Here is a 15,100-nt window from a genome sequence, read left to right as displayed (position 1 = left end):
AGGAGCCTGATGCAGGGCTCGATGCCAGGACCCCGGGATCATGACCTAAGCCAAAGGCAGACACTTAACAACTGAGCCACCCAAATACCCCATATAGGCTGCATTTGTAAAATTTTCTCATGGTAGAGAGAAGCTGAACTGAAAAACAAAGGGAGGAGCTGTAGCTTTCACCTCTCTCCAACAACATATAGGTATTACCCCAGGCCCAACAACAGCAACAAATCTCAAGGCTGAGGGCTTCCTTTTGCCTAGTTTCTCATTTTAAGCAGCATAAGGAGAATAGATACTTCATACGCCCAAGTATATCAACATTAGTTGGCCTCAGTAACTGGAATGAAAGTTCAATAAATCAGTTTTGATTCACACCATCCTAAAGCCTTAGTAAAAAGTCTTCACGTACAGCTCTCAAATTTAACTTTTTAGCTCTGACTAATTTCATCCACTGACTTCAGGAGTAGGAGTAAACTGTAAACATCTCACACCTCAAGACCAACTCATTGGGTGATAATGAAAGAAACTCCCCCTGTCTTTTTCATCTCATACATGATTAAATTCTTCATGAACAAACCAGCTTCTTAGGGTAGGTATGCTTGCTTTCAGAAATGAATCTGGGACTTGGGGCACCCTGGCTTACTTTTGCAGCAAGTAGTGCAATGGTGGGCACCATGTAAGCAAAGCTGGGCAAGAGTCTAATACCTAGATGCTGACTTAGATGTCAGCCCTTTCATAAAAGTATAATAATGATTAAGAATTAATAATAATAGGCATCAGGCACATATTCAAAGCATTTTTCACATAGTAACTCAATTAAATCTCCAGAACTCTATGAACTAGGTTTCATTTCTCATCACTTTACGTGGAAGGCAGTATGGCACAAAGAGTTTCAATAACTTGTCCAAGACCACACAGCTAGTAACAGAGCCAAGATTCAAGTTAGTCTGGCTCCAGAGATTGTACCTGTAACACTACACTAAATTGTTTATTGATACATCACAGAGAGCAAGAGGTTCTGAGTTGAAAGACCCTGGTTTGAGTTCTTGGGGGAAAAAAAAAATCAGCCTTCAGGAGCCCCTGTTTCTTCACTGGGCTGGTTATAAGGATTAAAGGAGATGATATGATTTTTAAAGATATATATAATCTTAAAGTGCTTTACAAATATGATACATTATTATATTAAACTGTGCAAGGTATCTTACTTTAAAAATTATTCAAAGCTAACATTTCATCCATTTTCACTAATTTTATCATGGATCCTAAAACATCTGTACCTAACTATTATCTGCTGATTGTATGCTCTAGGTTAATTTTTTTTTTAATTAAAAAACTTAAACTTTTTGAAGGTTTTTGCTTTGAAGAACAAAGTAATCATTTTTAGAAGTTTGGAGAAAAACACGAATTTTCTCCACTTCCCAGACCTACTTGAATTTGATCACTTCCCAGACTTATTTAAATTTGAGTCTCATCCTCAAACCTCCCTAGATTAACAACAGAATCCTCTCTTCAACTCTGGTTGTTGTATTAGTTTTCTATTGCTGCCATGATAAACTACAACAAACTTCATTTTAAAAAAATGTGGTTATTATCTTAGAATTCTATAAGTTATAGGTCTGACATGGGTCTCACTGGGCTAAGACCAAGGTGCCTATAGGGTTGCATTCCTTTCTGGAGGCTCCAGGTAAGAATCCATTTCCTTGCCTTTTCCATCTTCTAGAGACCAGCTGCATCCCATGGCTTGTGCCCACTCCTCCGTCTGGAAAGCCAGCAAGGCAGTGCACCTCTGACCCTTCTTCTATTGTCTCTCCCTGACCGCAGCCAGGAACAGTTGTTTCTAAGGACTCATGTGATTAGACTGGGCCCTCTTGGATCAGCTAGGATAATCTTCTCATCTCAAGATCCTGAACCTTAATCACATTTGTAAAGTCCCTTGTGCCCTATAAGGTAAATGTTCACTGGTTCAGAGGATCAGGGTGTAGACATCTTTTGAGGGAACTATTATACTGCTTAGCATAATGATGAACTTTAGGAATTTAAAAAAAACAGTTCTGTATATTAAAAAGGCTGGTCAACATACAAAAGTTTGCAAGTGATTTCATTACAGTGTCCTGAAAAACCTCTAACTCATAACAGCTATTATGACAAAAAAGAGATAAAGTTCAGTTAGGCTGATTTCCAATGAAAAGGAAACCTGACAAGCAGTGAATGAAGGGTAACAATGCCACATAGATAATAAAACCAAATGATAAGCCTCAAAATCATCCAAAACAAGGTGATGAATCGCACTCATTGTACCTGAAGTTTATTAACGGGTATGAAGAACCTTCTTTCTGATCCCACTACATCCTTTTCGAGAACTGCAAGCTTACAGCCACAGGCTATTAGAGACTAAGCAGACATCAGAAAAGAGACCTTCCTTTCTACCAAAGTTAGAAAAGTAAAAAGGCCCTACTCTGTTTTGAAGATAAATTAAAGAAGCAAAGTGTCCCAAGTCCTGCCCACGTGTTCATGGCAACAGGGATGATCTAAATGGTGCTGATGGAAGGTTTTCAGTATGTAGATGATGAGCATTTCCATGAGTGCTTGTTTGGGAGACAGAATGAAGTGATGCAACCATAGAAATATGAAGTCCCTGAGGACAGCAGCCCAGCTTTGTAGCTGGCATATTTTCCCATGCCATTTACATGTTGACAAAAACCTAATGGGTGTTTGGATGCCACACATGGCATCCTGAGCAGTTATACTCAGGAAAAGCAATAGCAATATTAGTGAATCTCATTACAGCCTATTTTATCATTTCCACAAAATTATGTCCCATTGTGTAATGACCAGAACTTCTAAGCCACCAAGAAACTGTGAAAAGACAAGGATTTGCTTTGTGGAACAGCCCCTAAAACAGAACAAATTTAATTATAAAGAGTCTTACTTTGCAGGAGAGGTGATCCTTGCTGTAAAAAAAATACATGCATCCTTAAAGCATGGGTGTGACTCATAGTTAGATGACTCAAAGTCTTCCATTTAAGAGACTCACTCAGCCATAGTTAGACAGGAGCAAGGTCTAGATTCCATAAGAAGTTAAACTAATGAGCTAATCAAGAGATTAGGGCCATCTCCAAGAGGACCAGAATTCAGGAAAAGACTTTGCACAATGAAAGAACCAGAGAACACAATTAAGCCAATCAAGGTTGAATGACAATGGAGAAGACTGGAGAAGTTGGAGAGCAATCTAAGACTTCAGATGGCTGAGCCAAGACCCTCAAATATGTCCACTTTGAATACATATCAGGCTTAGAGAGCCAAAACTTATCCAGGCGCAAAAGGTGCTAAAGAATAAGACCTCTAACAACCTATGGAATGTGAGAAAATAGTGCAAACTATATTAGATAAGGACTAATATCCAAAATATTTAAGGAACTCATACATCTTAATAACAAAATAATAATTATATGATTAAAAATGGACAGAGGATCTAAATAAACATTTTTCAAGAGAAGACATACAAATGGCCAACAGGTGCCTGAAAAGATGCTCAACTTTACTAACCATCAGGGAGATGCAAGTCAAAGCCACAATGAGATATCACCTCACATGTTTTAGAATGGCTATTATCAAAAAGACAAGAGATAACAAGCACCTGCTAGGATATGAAGAAAAGAGAACCCTCCTGCACCACTGGTGGGAATGCAAGCTGGTACAGCCACTTTGGAAAACAGCATGGATGTTCCTTAAAAATTAAAAAGAGAACTACCCTATGATCTAGTAATCCCATTTCTGGGCATAAACCTAAGGGAAATGAAATCACTATCTTGAAAAGAGATCTGTATCCCTATATCCATTGCAACATTATTCACAATAGCCAAGATGTGGACATAATCTACCTGTCTGATAGATGAATGGATAAAGAAGATGTGGTATGAGTGTATATATATATATATATATATACACACAATAAACATATAAAAATAAAATATTCTAAATATTACTAATTATTATTATTATTCATAGTATTCTAGAATAAAAATATAACATATATATAAATTAAAAATATTATTCAGCCATAAAAAAGAAGGAAATCCTATTGTTTGCAGCAATATGGATGGACCTTAAGGGCATTATGCAAAGTGAAGTAAATTCGGCATTACCTCAGTTATATATGGAATCTTTTTTTTTTTTTTTTTAATTCAAAACACTTAGGGGCACTCCCTGGGTTGCTCAGTTGGTTAAGCGTCTGCCTTTGGTTGAGGTCATGATCTAGGGGTCCGGGGATGGACCCCCCACATCAGGCTCTCTGCTCAGAAAGAAATCTGCTTCTTCCTCTCTCTGTGCTTTCTCCCTCTCCCTCTGTGCTCTCTCCTACTCTCTCTCAAGTAAATAAAATAAATAAATTTAAAAAAAAATAAAAATAAAAAATAAATTCCAAAGTCACAGAAAACAGAGAATAAGATGGTGGTTGCCAAGCTAGGGGATAAGGGAAAAGAGGACATGTTGATCAAAGGGTACAAACTTAAAAGATGAATAAGTTCGGGAGATCTAATATATAATATGGTAACTATAGCTGGCAAAACTATACTGTTTAACTGAAAGCTGCTGAAGAGAGTATATCTTAAATGTTCTCACCACAAAGGAAATATAGTAATTATGTGAGATGTGTGTTATAAATATTGCAATTATGTAAGATGGATGTGTTAACGAAACATACTGTGGTGATCAGTACACAATACATATGTATAAGAAATCATCACACTGCACACCTTAAACTTACACAGCATTATGTGCCAACTGTATCTCAATAAATTTGGTGGGGGTCCGGGAAGGATAAGACCTCTGAGTTACTGTCAGCCTTGATTGTGATTAAGATGGAAATTCTGCCTGCAAAGTAAGTGCTTTGATACTTGTATTAGGATGAATCTGCAAAGACAAAAACTAACTCTGCCCATTTATGGAAACCCCAAACCTGCTCCTCCTCCAGCCCTCTGTCCGTTCTTGTAAGTATCATGACATTATAGAATATTTCTGAATCACTGTCAGAATTGGCAGATTCTGCTTACGAAAGTGACAGGTTAGCAGTGACCTCTCTGACTTCTCCAGCTACCTCTCTCCCCCTTGCTTTCCTTTTGTTCCACAAACATGCAAAAGGATGTGCTCTTTAGGGCCTCTGCGTGTCCTGTTCCTTCTGGTTGATACACGCTTCCACCACATCTTCAAGTGACTGGCTCCTTCTTGTCATTTTGTTCTTAGCTCAAACCTGACCTCCTCAATGAAGACTTTGCTGAGCTCCCTTTCTAAATTATCTTGTTCTCCCCAAGGCATTAATCACATCACATCAGAACTTATATCTGAATCTGAAATTATCTTGTTGGGTTTTTAATTTGCTTACTCAAATGGCAGGTGCACAGGAATTTTCTTGTCATTTACTGTGTTCAATGAATAAATATGTAGTCATCATGCATCTCTTGAGAAAAGTTATACCTCAGTTAGGCTGATAAAGTTTCAACACATGAACGTAGGAGGCATAAACATTGATTTATGGGTATTTAGTATTTAGGTATTCAGTCAGTGCCAAAAAGCAGCTGGAGACTTGCCCATCTTTGTAAATATACAAGGGGTTTGGACAGAGGAGCCACGGAACTTCTTAAGCAAACAAGATCTCTGAACCAAAAATCAGTATTAGTTGCTTAAAGCAAAATGGCTTATGGGTGAAAAAAAATCCATCCCCCCCCCATCATTTGCAATTATTTACAGTGGATTGTTTAACTGATCTACTATTTAGTTAAGGGAGCTGGTTCCTCACATCTAGGTCTGGTTGAAAATCTTATGTTGAAAATCTTCATTACAAACCCCTCGAGTGGATGCAGCATTAAAAACCAAAACCAAAACCCCAAGCTACACATACCCAAGTGATGTGGGCTTTGGGACAATGGAAGATGACTGCACAAAGAGTAAGGAGATCCCGATTACCAGACCCTAAGTAAACTCCACTTACTCACTCAACAAAAACTGAAAGGCGCCAGGCACTGTTTAGTAAATTCAACTAGTGAACACCGCAGGCAGAGTAACTGTCCCACAGGAGTTACGTTCTACTGGCGGATAGGAAGAGAAAGGTAAGAACAACCTGTTCCGGCCGCACTGGCTGCTCTAGAAAAGTCGCCTTCGCGTTGTTCTGGCGTCTGACTGCGGCCTCTCATGGCCACCGTGGCAGCCACGGGCTCCGGCAACGTCCTCACCAGCGTGCCCAAGTCTCGCGTTGTTTGTAAGGCGCTGCGTGGGCTCAGCCGCCCCTCAGCCAGACACCTGCTGCGGGATCACCACCTCCGCATACAGAAGGAGTAGCGGAGGAGGCGGGGAATGAGAAAGACGCCGCTGCTAACGGCGAAGCGAAGAATGAGGGAAATGGGGAGCCAGCAATGAGGTACATGGAGAAGAGGAAGACGATGGTGAAGAGGGTAGAGATAGAAAGCTGAGGAGTTCTTTATAGATCCTGGATATCAACCTTTTATCTGTACTATCATTTGCAAATATCTTCTCCCATTCCGTGGGTTGCCTCTTTGTTTTGATGACTGTTTCTTTTGCTGTGCAGAAGCTTTTTATCTTGATGACGTCCCAGAAGTTCATCTTTGCCTTTATTTCCTTCGCCTTTGGAGACATATCTTGAAAGAAGTTGCTGTGGCTCCTCAAACTCAACACACACAAAACAGATAATCATATTAAAAAATGGGCAGAAGATATGGACAGACACTTCTCCAATGAAGACATACAAATGGCTACCAGACACATGAAAAAATGTTCATCATCACTAGCCATCAGGGAGATTCAAATCAAAACCACATTGAGATACCACCTTACACCAGTTAGAATGGCCAAAATTAGCAAGACAGGAAACAACGTGTGTTGGAGAGGATGTGGAGAAAGGGGAACCCTCTTACACTGTTGGTGGGAATGCAAACTGGTGCAGCCACTTTGGAGAACAGTGTGGAGATTCCTCAGGAAATTAAAAATAGATCTTCCCTATGACCCTGCAATTGCACTGCTGGGTATTTACCCCAAAGATACAGATGTAGTGAAAAGAAGGGCCATCTGTACCCCAATGTTTATAGCAGCAATGGCCACGGTCGCCAAACTGTGGAAAGAACCAAGATGCCCTTCAACGGATGAATGGATAAGGAAGATGTGGTCCATATACACTATGGAGTATTATGCCTCCATCAGAAAGGACGAATACCCAACTTTTGTAGCAACATGGACAGGACTGGAAGAGATTATGCTGAGTGAAATAAGTCAAACAGAGAAAGTCAAGTATCATATGGTTTCACTTATTGGTGGAGCATAACAAATAATATAGAGGACAAGGGTAGATGGAGAGGAGAAGGGAGTTGAGGGAAATTGGAGGGGGAGGTGAACCATGAGAGACTATGGACTCTGAAAAACAACCTGAGGGTTTTGAAGGGGCGGGGTGGGAGGGTGGGGGAACCAGGTGGTGGGTATTAGGGAGGGCACAGATTGCATGGAGCACTGGATGTGGTGAAAAAACTATGAATACTGTTACCCTGAAAATAAATTAAAAATTGGAAGAAAAAGAAAAAAAAAAAAAAAAGAAAGCTGAGGCCGAGGCGGCTACAGGCAAACAGGCTGCTGAAGATGAGGAGAGGGGTGATGGGGACGCCAAGAAGAAGAAGGATGAGGATGACCAGACAGCCAAAAAGGAAAAGTTAAACTTTAAAACAACGAACAGAAAGGCCGCCATGACCAATTTAACCTCTACTTACAGTCTCCGAATCTACACTGGGTCACCAAGCAGAGTCCCGCCGGCTGGCAGCGCCCCCGCAGTGACACGTGCTCGCTCCCACACAGCCCAAACCACCACGTGAATGTGCAGCAGGGAAGAAGAGAACCAACATCTCCTAGGCCCTGCTTTTCTCTTAAAAATACTTAGAAAGAGGGGCGCCTGGGTGGCTCAGTGGGTTAAAGCGTCTGCTTCGGCTCAGGTCATGATCCCAGGGTCCTCCAGGGTCCTGGGATGGAGCCTCGCATCAGGCTCTCTGCTCCAGGGGGAGCTCGCCCTGCCTCTGCCTGCCTCTCTGCCTACTTGTGATCGCTGTCAAATAAATAAATAAAATATTTTTTAAAGAATACTTAGAAAGGAAAATGTGTGTGTGATTTCATTTTTGTTGTATGTTTTGTACATATTGTTGGCTTCAGCCATTTTTAATTTTCAATTAACTAGCAAGGCTTCGGAGCATTGTCCGTCCTACTTCTGACTCTACTTGTAATGTGACCACGTTCATTACAATCCCAAAGGAGGGGGAAAAGAAAAGAAAACGTGTTTGAACACACACATGCATACACACACAAACAAAACAGTCTTACTCCGAGAATTCCAGTAACATTTTTTGTGTACGCACTAAGCTGTACTATAAACAGCTGGTTTGTATGAGATGATTAAAGAGGCCAAAGAAGAAAGGTTTCTTTCCTTTTTTTTTAAAATTTTGTTTGTTTGTCTATGAAGTTGCTGCCGGTTTTGGCCTGTTTGATGTATGTGTAAACAATGTTTTCCAATAATAAACCAGGATTTTATTGTGCTGAAAAAATTACAGACCAGAAAATGTTGTTATCTAAAAATACGTGGCTATTAAACTAGGTTATCTGTAAAGTTCCTCCAAGCTTAATACATACTAAGGAGAGGAAGGCAATTTTAGAAAGCTTAGCACTGCTTATTTTGAGGGAGTAAAATCATGGATGATATTTTTTTTCTCTTTGTTTATCATTGTTTTCTGATGTTTTTCTATAATGAATATGCATCACATGTAAACTGGACAAATACTTAAGAAAACAGTAGAAAGATGTTACTGTCAGAGCTGGGTGTTGGTTCTTAGTAACCTGAAGGTACGTTGTTCATCCATTAGTAATGAGAACTGTAAATGAGAATTGTCTTACACCCCTCCATTGATTTGCTTATTACTTTACCTTTACTTAATGAGGCTTTGGGGAAACTGCTGAGGGAATCCTGCTCCTTTTCTCATTACCTCTATGTGCACTGACTTACTCTCTACCTAGGGATTTTCGGGCACAGGTCCTGGATCAATAGATCTCTCTCTCTCTCTTTCTCTCTCTCTGCCCTTGCCACCTACACCCCACCTATCGCTGCACACACCACACACACACACACACACACACACACACACACAGCCTCTTCTCTCCTTTTAACCTTCAAATCTCAGTTTAAATGTTACCTCCACAGAGAGCCCTTACTTGAGCAATCTAAGAATTCCATTGCTACCTTAGGCTCATCATACTATCCTTGCTATTCTCCATCCTAACTCTACTCTTGCTCTATTCTTCTAGAGCACTCTTTTCAACTTGTAATTTCATATGCATTTCATTTCTTTACAAGCCTACTGTTTCCCTCCCCCCACGAGTCTGAAGTTTCCTCATGAAAACAGCAATGATCAGTTTTATTTGCTGCTGTATCCCTAAGGCCTAACTAATACTGACTGAGTAAATGAATAAATGAATGCATGAAATGGCTCCTTTGTCCTTTTGTCAGCAGTTTTACTCCCATGCAGTGGTGCTGCAACTACTACTTTGCCAGCTCAGAAGAGCCAATTATTAGTATTTTCAGGGATTTGGTAAACTAGTTGTTATTTAATAGCTTGAAATTAGCCATGCTGAGAGTATTTCTACCATGGACACTGGCAAATGTTACATGTCAAGACTGTTCCCCCCACCCCTCAAATTGCTGGTTTGTTAGTACACTATGGCTCTTATCCCCTAAATCCAGCTATAAATACTGAGACATCATGGCAAAAAACCTGGCCCAGAGGTTACTTAAAATATTTCAATAAAGAATGCTTACATTTAAAAAAAAATTAAATATATGCTATAAAGTGATTTTCCTGTTGGGAATACTCGAGTTTTTTTAATAAGCTAAATTATAGTCTATACTATGTATTTTTGATCTCCTGAAGTTTTTGTTTCTGTTTTTCAGATCCTTATGTGAAGATCCATCTGATGCAGAATGGCAAGAGGCTGAAGAAGAAAAAGACAACAATTAAAAAGAACACACTTAACCCCTACTACAATGAGTCATTCAGCTTTGAAGTACCCTTTGAGCAAATCCAGGTAATGTCAAACATAATTTTGTCTTCCTATTCAGTTTTATTTCTTCAGACCGCATAAATGAAATACACAAACCTTGTAAATTATCAGTGCACATGCCTTCATTAGATTTGCCATTCTTATTCCCATGCACACTTGATAATCAAGCTACATCAAGAAGGAAATGATGAAATATACAGCACAAGATGTGCTGACTCGTCAGCCAAAAACAGCTGGCATTCGGTTGAGCAGAAATAAAGTAGGAAAAAGAAAATCAACACAATGACTCTGCTAACTCAAAAAGTACCATAAATGTTAAAAGGCCAAAAGAAAATGAACTTTTACTATTCATTCCCAGGCCACAATATGGAGTTCTCACAGCCTTATAGCAATATGGAGTTATCACAGCCTTATAGCAAAAAAAAAAAGAGAGAGAGAGAGGGAGAAAGAGATAAAAGAAATATTTTAGTTGATGCTAAATATGCATCATCTTTACTCTTTCATTATTAAATGCTGATTAACAATAGAAAAATCAGACTAAATCATATTTTAATAGCTTAAATTTAACTTCCTGTTTCTGAGTTGGAAAGGATGGATATTTTTGTAAAGATGAAACCTTAATTTGCTAGATAATAATCGTTATAATAGGGAATATTCTATTAAAGGATTCTGTGGGTAACATGTTCAGAACAGGATGCTACATGTAGCCACAATAATAGTATATGATTTTATTACTTAGCAATTTTTAAATAATTTTAGGTTCTCTTAACTTCCATCCATAGTGAGACTATTGGAACTCAAAGTTCACATCCAATAACTATTGGCTATTTCTTGCTAATCTTTAATGGATATTGCATATTAGAAAGTCAAATGCCTTAAAGCAACAGTATTTTTACATTTTATTAAATAATTGATATGGGTCTATCTTTTCAGTCCTATAAAAGTTTCCCCACAACATGAAGGAGAAATGAAGTGTAGGCACTAAAACTATACCATGGAAATTTCTAAAGGTCCAGAATATAAAACATCAGCAAATATTCTTTAGTTGCATATTTTTACTTTAATCTAGAATCTAATTTAGAATATAGTATCTTATGATCAAATCACACCTTTATTCCATGAAGAAAGCTAACATAATAGCTACATTTATTGTATATTTTTATGTGTCTGGGCCCAATTTAAGCACTTTATATACATAATCTCATTAAGTCTTTTACAATAACCTTATGAGAGAGGTTATTATCCCAATTTTATATATAAGGAAACCAAGGCTTAGAATCTCCTCACATATAAAATAGGAATAATAGAATCCACATCAAAGAGATTATGCATATAAAATCATTTGGAATGGTGAATGCTTGGTAAATGGTTCCCATCACCATTATTATTCACAGTATTAATTTTGTCTTTTTCAAATTAACACTTTATTAGAAAATAGATCTAACAATAAAATTAAAACAATATATGAACCAATGCTGTCTACTAGAACTCTCTGTGACAATGGAAATGTTTTATCATCTGTGTGGTCCAATACAGTAGTCAACAGCAAGTAGGTAATGAGCACCTCAGCCACTAATGTGATCAAGAAATTTTATTAATTTTAATTTACTTCAATTTAAATAGCTACATGTTGCCAGGAGTACTTATTGTATTGTATGGGGCAGTTCTTTAAAAATCACCGGCAATCCACCATCACTTAATGGTCTTTATTTAACCTTTCTTGTGTACATTTTCACATGGTAGCAATTTACATATGTTTACCTTCAACAGTTGTTATATAAGTAAATGACATTGCAGAGGACACTGATTCCCTGTCCCCAGTCACCTGTTTACTAGCCAGAACTAGTGAGGGCACTGCTTTAGACCAACTGGCAACCCCCAAAGACACCCAATTTTCTCCAATTTATTTTGCAGTATTTGTTCAGTGAACTCTTTTGAGTTCTAAGAACTTACTCCTATGGAAACTAATACCTCCTGGAGTTTTGTTTTTTTTTTTTTTTTTTAAGTTTATTTATTTATTTGACAGAGAGAGAGAGAGCACAAGCAGGGGGAGTGACAGGCAGAGGGAGAGGGAGAAGGTTCCCAGGCAAGCAGGAAACCCAATGTGGGGCTTGATCTCAGGACTCTGGGATCGTGACCTGAGCTGAAGGCAGACACTTAACCAACTGAGCCATTCAGGCACCCTGAGCTTTGTTTTTTAATACTGCAAAACAATTTAAGACAGGGTATTGTGATGAAAAATCTTATTGTAAACTTTCTTTGAGTTACAATTCTACACCTGTTAAAGAAAAAAAAAAGTAAATGTCCTTTTGCAACAATAAATTGTGCAAATGTAAATATATTAAAACTGAAGGGGGTGCCTGGGTGGCTCAGTTGCTTAAGCCTCTGACTTGGACTAGGTCATGCATCAGACTCCCTGCTCAGTAGAGAGCCAGCTGGCTTCTCCCTCTGCCCAGCACACCACCCTCCCCCCACCCCCACACCAGAAGGTCGTGGCCCACGAGCACCCTCTCTCTCTCAAATAAATAAAATCTTAAAAATAAGTGAAGCACATTAACAAGACCATATGCTGGGTTTCTGGGGGCAGCATTTTAGAGGAGCTAGTATTCTGTCAGGACAGAGAGAACCTGGACCCATTGTAGAGTACTTTTAGGCATGGCAGTGATGAGCCCATCTCCAACTACATCCCTCCTCTTTCTCTGTTTCTTGTCAGTTTGTTCTTTTCTTTCTTCTTCCTCTCTTCTCTTTTTTAGTTTTCCCCAGGAGACTTGCTTTCCTAGTTTTCCCTAGAGAAACAATTTAACATTTTATGTACTAAAATAGGGGTCTGGGTTTCCTTTATTCTGAGGTTATAAGATTATCTGTTTTCTCTCTCTGTCCCTATGAAATACATTATGAGCAAAATATGCTGATTTCCAAAAGTACATGTAAATGTTATACCCCCCAAATGTATAAATAAACTACATATGCAGCTGCAAAAACTAATCCAACTACCTTCAGAAGGATATTCTGTCCTGAGTATGCTTAATCAGTACATTCCTGGGTGAAATAATCAAAACCCACTCCAACCATTCACTCCAGCCTCCAAAAAGCCCATTTCACCTTTGTGCATAATGTCTGTAATTAGCTCCTACTCCCCATTCCCTGCAATATGCTTTCTTCCTAATGAATTTGCTTAGGAGAAGCTCTGAGAATTTTCCTGAGAACAAAAGCTACTCCCCATTCCCTGCAATATGCTTTCTTCCTGATGAATTTGCTTGGGAGAAGCTCTGAGAATTTTCCTGAGAACCAAAGTGATTTTGTTCTCTTTTCCAAAACCATCCAGTGGATAGATGATGCCCTTGATAATGGAATCAATCCAAGGCTGCATAAGGGAAGAAGGTTTGTTTCCTTTATTGCCAATGTGTTACATTTTACATTCTAAATTCCACTTTCAAGAGTGGTTATTTTCTCTGCTGTGAAGCTGTCCATGGGTGCCATCTCTCAGGACACTGGGCAATAATGCAGTCCTCAGAGTACAAAGTCCATGAAAGGGCCAGAACTCAGCAGGACCTTCATTTGGCCCTGGCTTCCATCATTCCATTTTCTGTTCCTTTTAACTCTGGCCACCAAAAGGTTATGCATTCTACTTTATTCTAAGCTCTTCCTTTATCCCTGCACTCAGTTTCTAGATTAGAGCCTTCACATATTTTGACTAACCCATTACTTCGGAAGCAGCACTAAAATGTGCTTTCAAAAAGTGTGTCTTTCATATCATAATGGCATGGGTTTGCTTTCGTCAATTCAGGCAGTTCTAAAAAGTAAGTTATTAAATAAACTCTCACAGTGTAATGGAACAACTGAAGTAAATCTTGTGTGGCTAAAAGGTTATTTCCATTTGAGATCAGCGCTGGATACGCAACAGTTATTCAGCAAATGTTTATTGAGAAAATGTATAAATGGGGAAATTATCTTTAGTTATTACTTTTTAAAGATGTTTCACTCTATTGTCACATTTAATACTCACAATAATCATGTGATTATTGTACCAAATACCAATGCCAGAAATCTTGCTGATGAGACAGTTGAAACAAATGGACTTAGAGGTGGACACAGTTGACAAAGACAGAAGGGATGGTGGATTACGGTATAGACTGAAAACCAGCCCACTCGTTCCTTGCATGACCCCAGGCTGGGAACTTCACGGCATCTTCTTTGTTTAATGGCAATATTAATAGGATCTATTATGAGAAGTAAATGAGTAGTTCACATAAAAGACTTAGGATTGTGCCAACTACCTGACAAAATTTAACATTTATTCAGTATTTTGGAGAAGCTGAAGACAGTGATGACAGTGATGTCGTAATGTCGAAATAGGGATTGCACTCAGGTTTTCACATTTGAGTCATTTTCAGTCTCGGCCTGGTATTTTGAGACTGGGTCTTATTTCCAGTGGCTTCGATCTCAAGACAGCTTTGTAAGAGGGCGGGGTGATTAATGTTTCTTTTGTGTCCTCTTGCAGAAAGTGCAAGTGGTGGTAACTGTTTTGGACTATGACAAGATTGGCAAGAACGATGCCATCGGCAAAGTCTTTGTGGGTTACAATAGCACCGGGGCAGAGCTGCGACACTGGTCAGACATGCTGGCCAACCCCAGGCGACCCATTGCCCAGTGGCACACCCTACAGGTAGAGGAGGAAGTTGACGCCATGCTGGCGGTCAAGAAGTAAAGGAAAGAAGCCTTTCTGCGTTTGCCCACATAGTGCTCTTTAGCCAGTATCTGTAAATACCTCAGTAATATGGGTCCTTTCATCTATTCAGCCATGCATTCCTAACACAATTCTGTGGTACTTCAAATCCTGTTTTAATTTGCACAAATTTAAACGTAGAGAGCCCCCAAGCCCTTCATCATGCCACTGCCCTCCAAATCTACTCTTCTTTTAAGCAATATGATGTGTAGATAGAGCATGATTGAAATTATTTATTGTATCACACTGTTGTATATACCAGTATGCTGAAGATTTATTTCTAGTTTG

General features: G+C 39.0%; 1 protein-coding gene across 2 annotated transcripts in view; it reads left to right on the top strand.

Annotated features, from left to right (window-relative positions):
* SYT1 (synaptotagmin 1) overlaps positions 1-14,794 on the top strand; it is a gene marked incomplete at both ends in the record, with an annotated part of 201,993 nt that extends 187,199 nt beyond the window's left edge. For both annotated transcript variants that reach the window (XM_080810141.1, XM_080810140.1), the window contains 2 exons: positions 9,977-10,110; positions 14,588-14,794. In XM_080810141.1, coding sequence (XP_080666267.1) covers positions 9,977-10,110; positions 14,588-14,794 — 341 coding nt within the window. The remainder of the gene's footprint in view (positions 1-9,976; positions 10,111-14,587) is intronic.
* Positions 14,795-15,100: the final 306 nt, after the last annotated feature.

The sequence above is a fragment of the Martes martes genome (assembly GCF_963455335.1).
Source record: "Martes martes genome assembly, chromosome: 8".
NCBI classification, from domain to species: Eukaryota; Metazoa; Chordata; class Mammalia; order Carnivora; family Mustelidae; genus Martes; species Martes martes.
The sequence above is the reverse complement of the archived record's forward strand: the minus strand, read 5'-3'. Positions and strand labels throughout refer to the sequence as shown.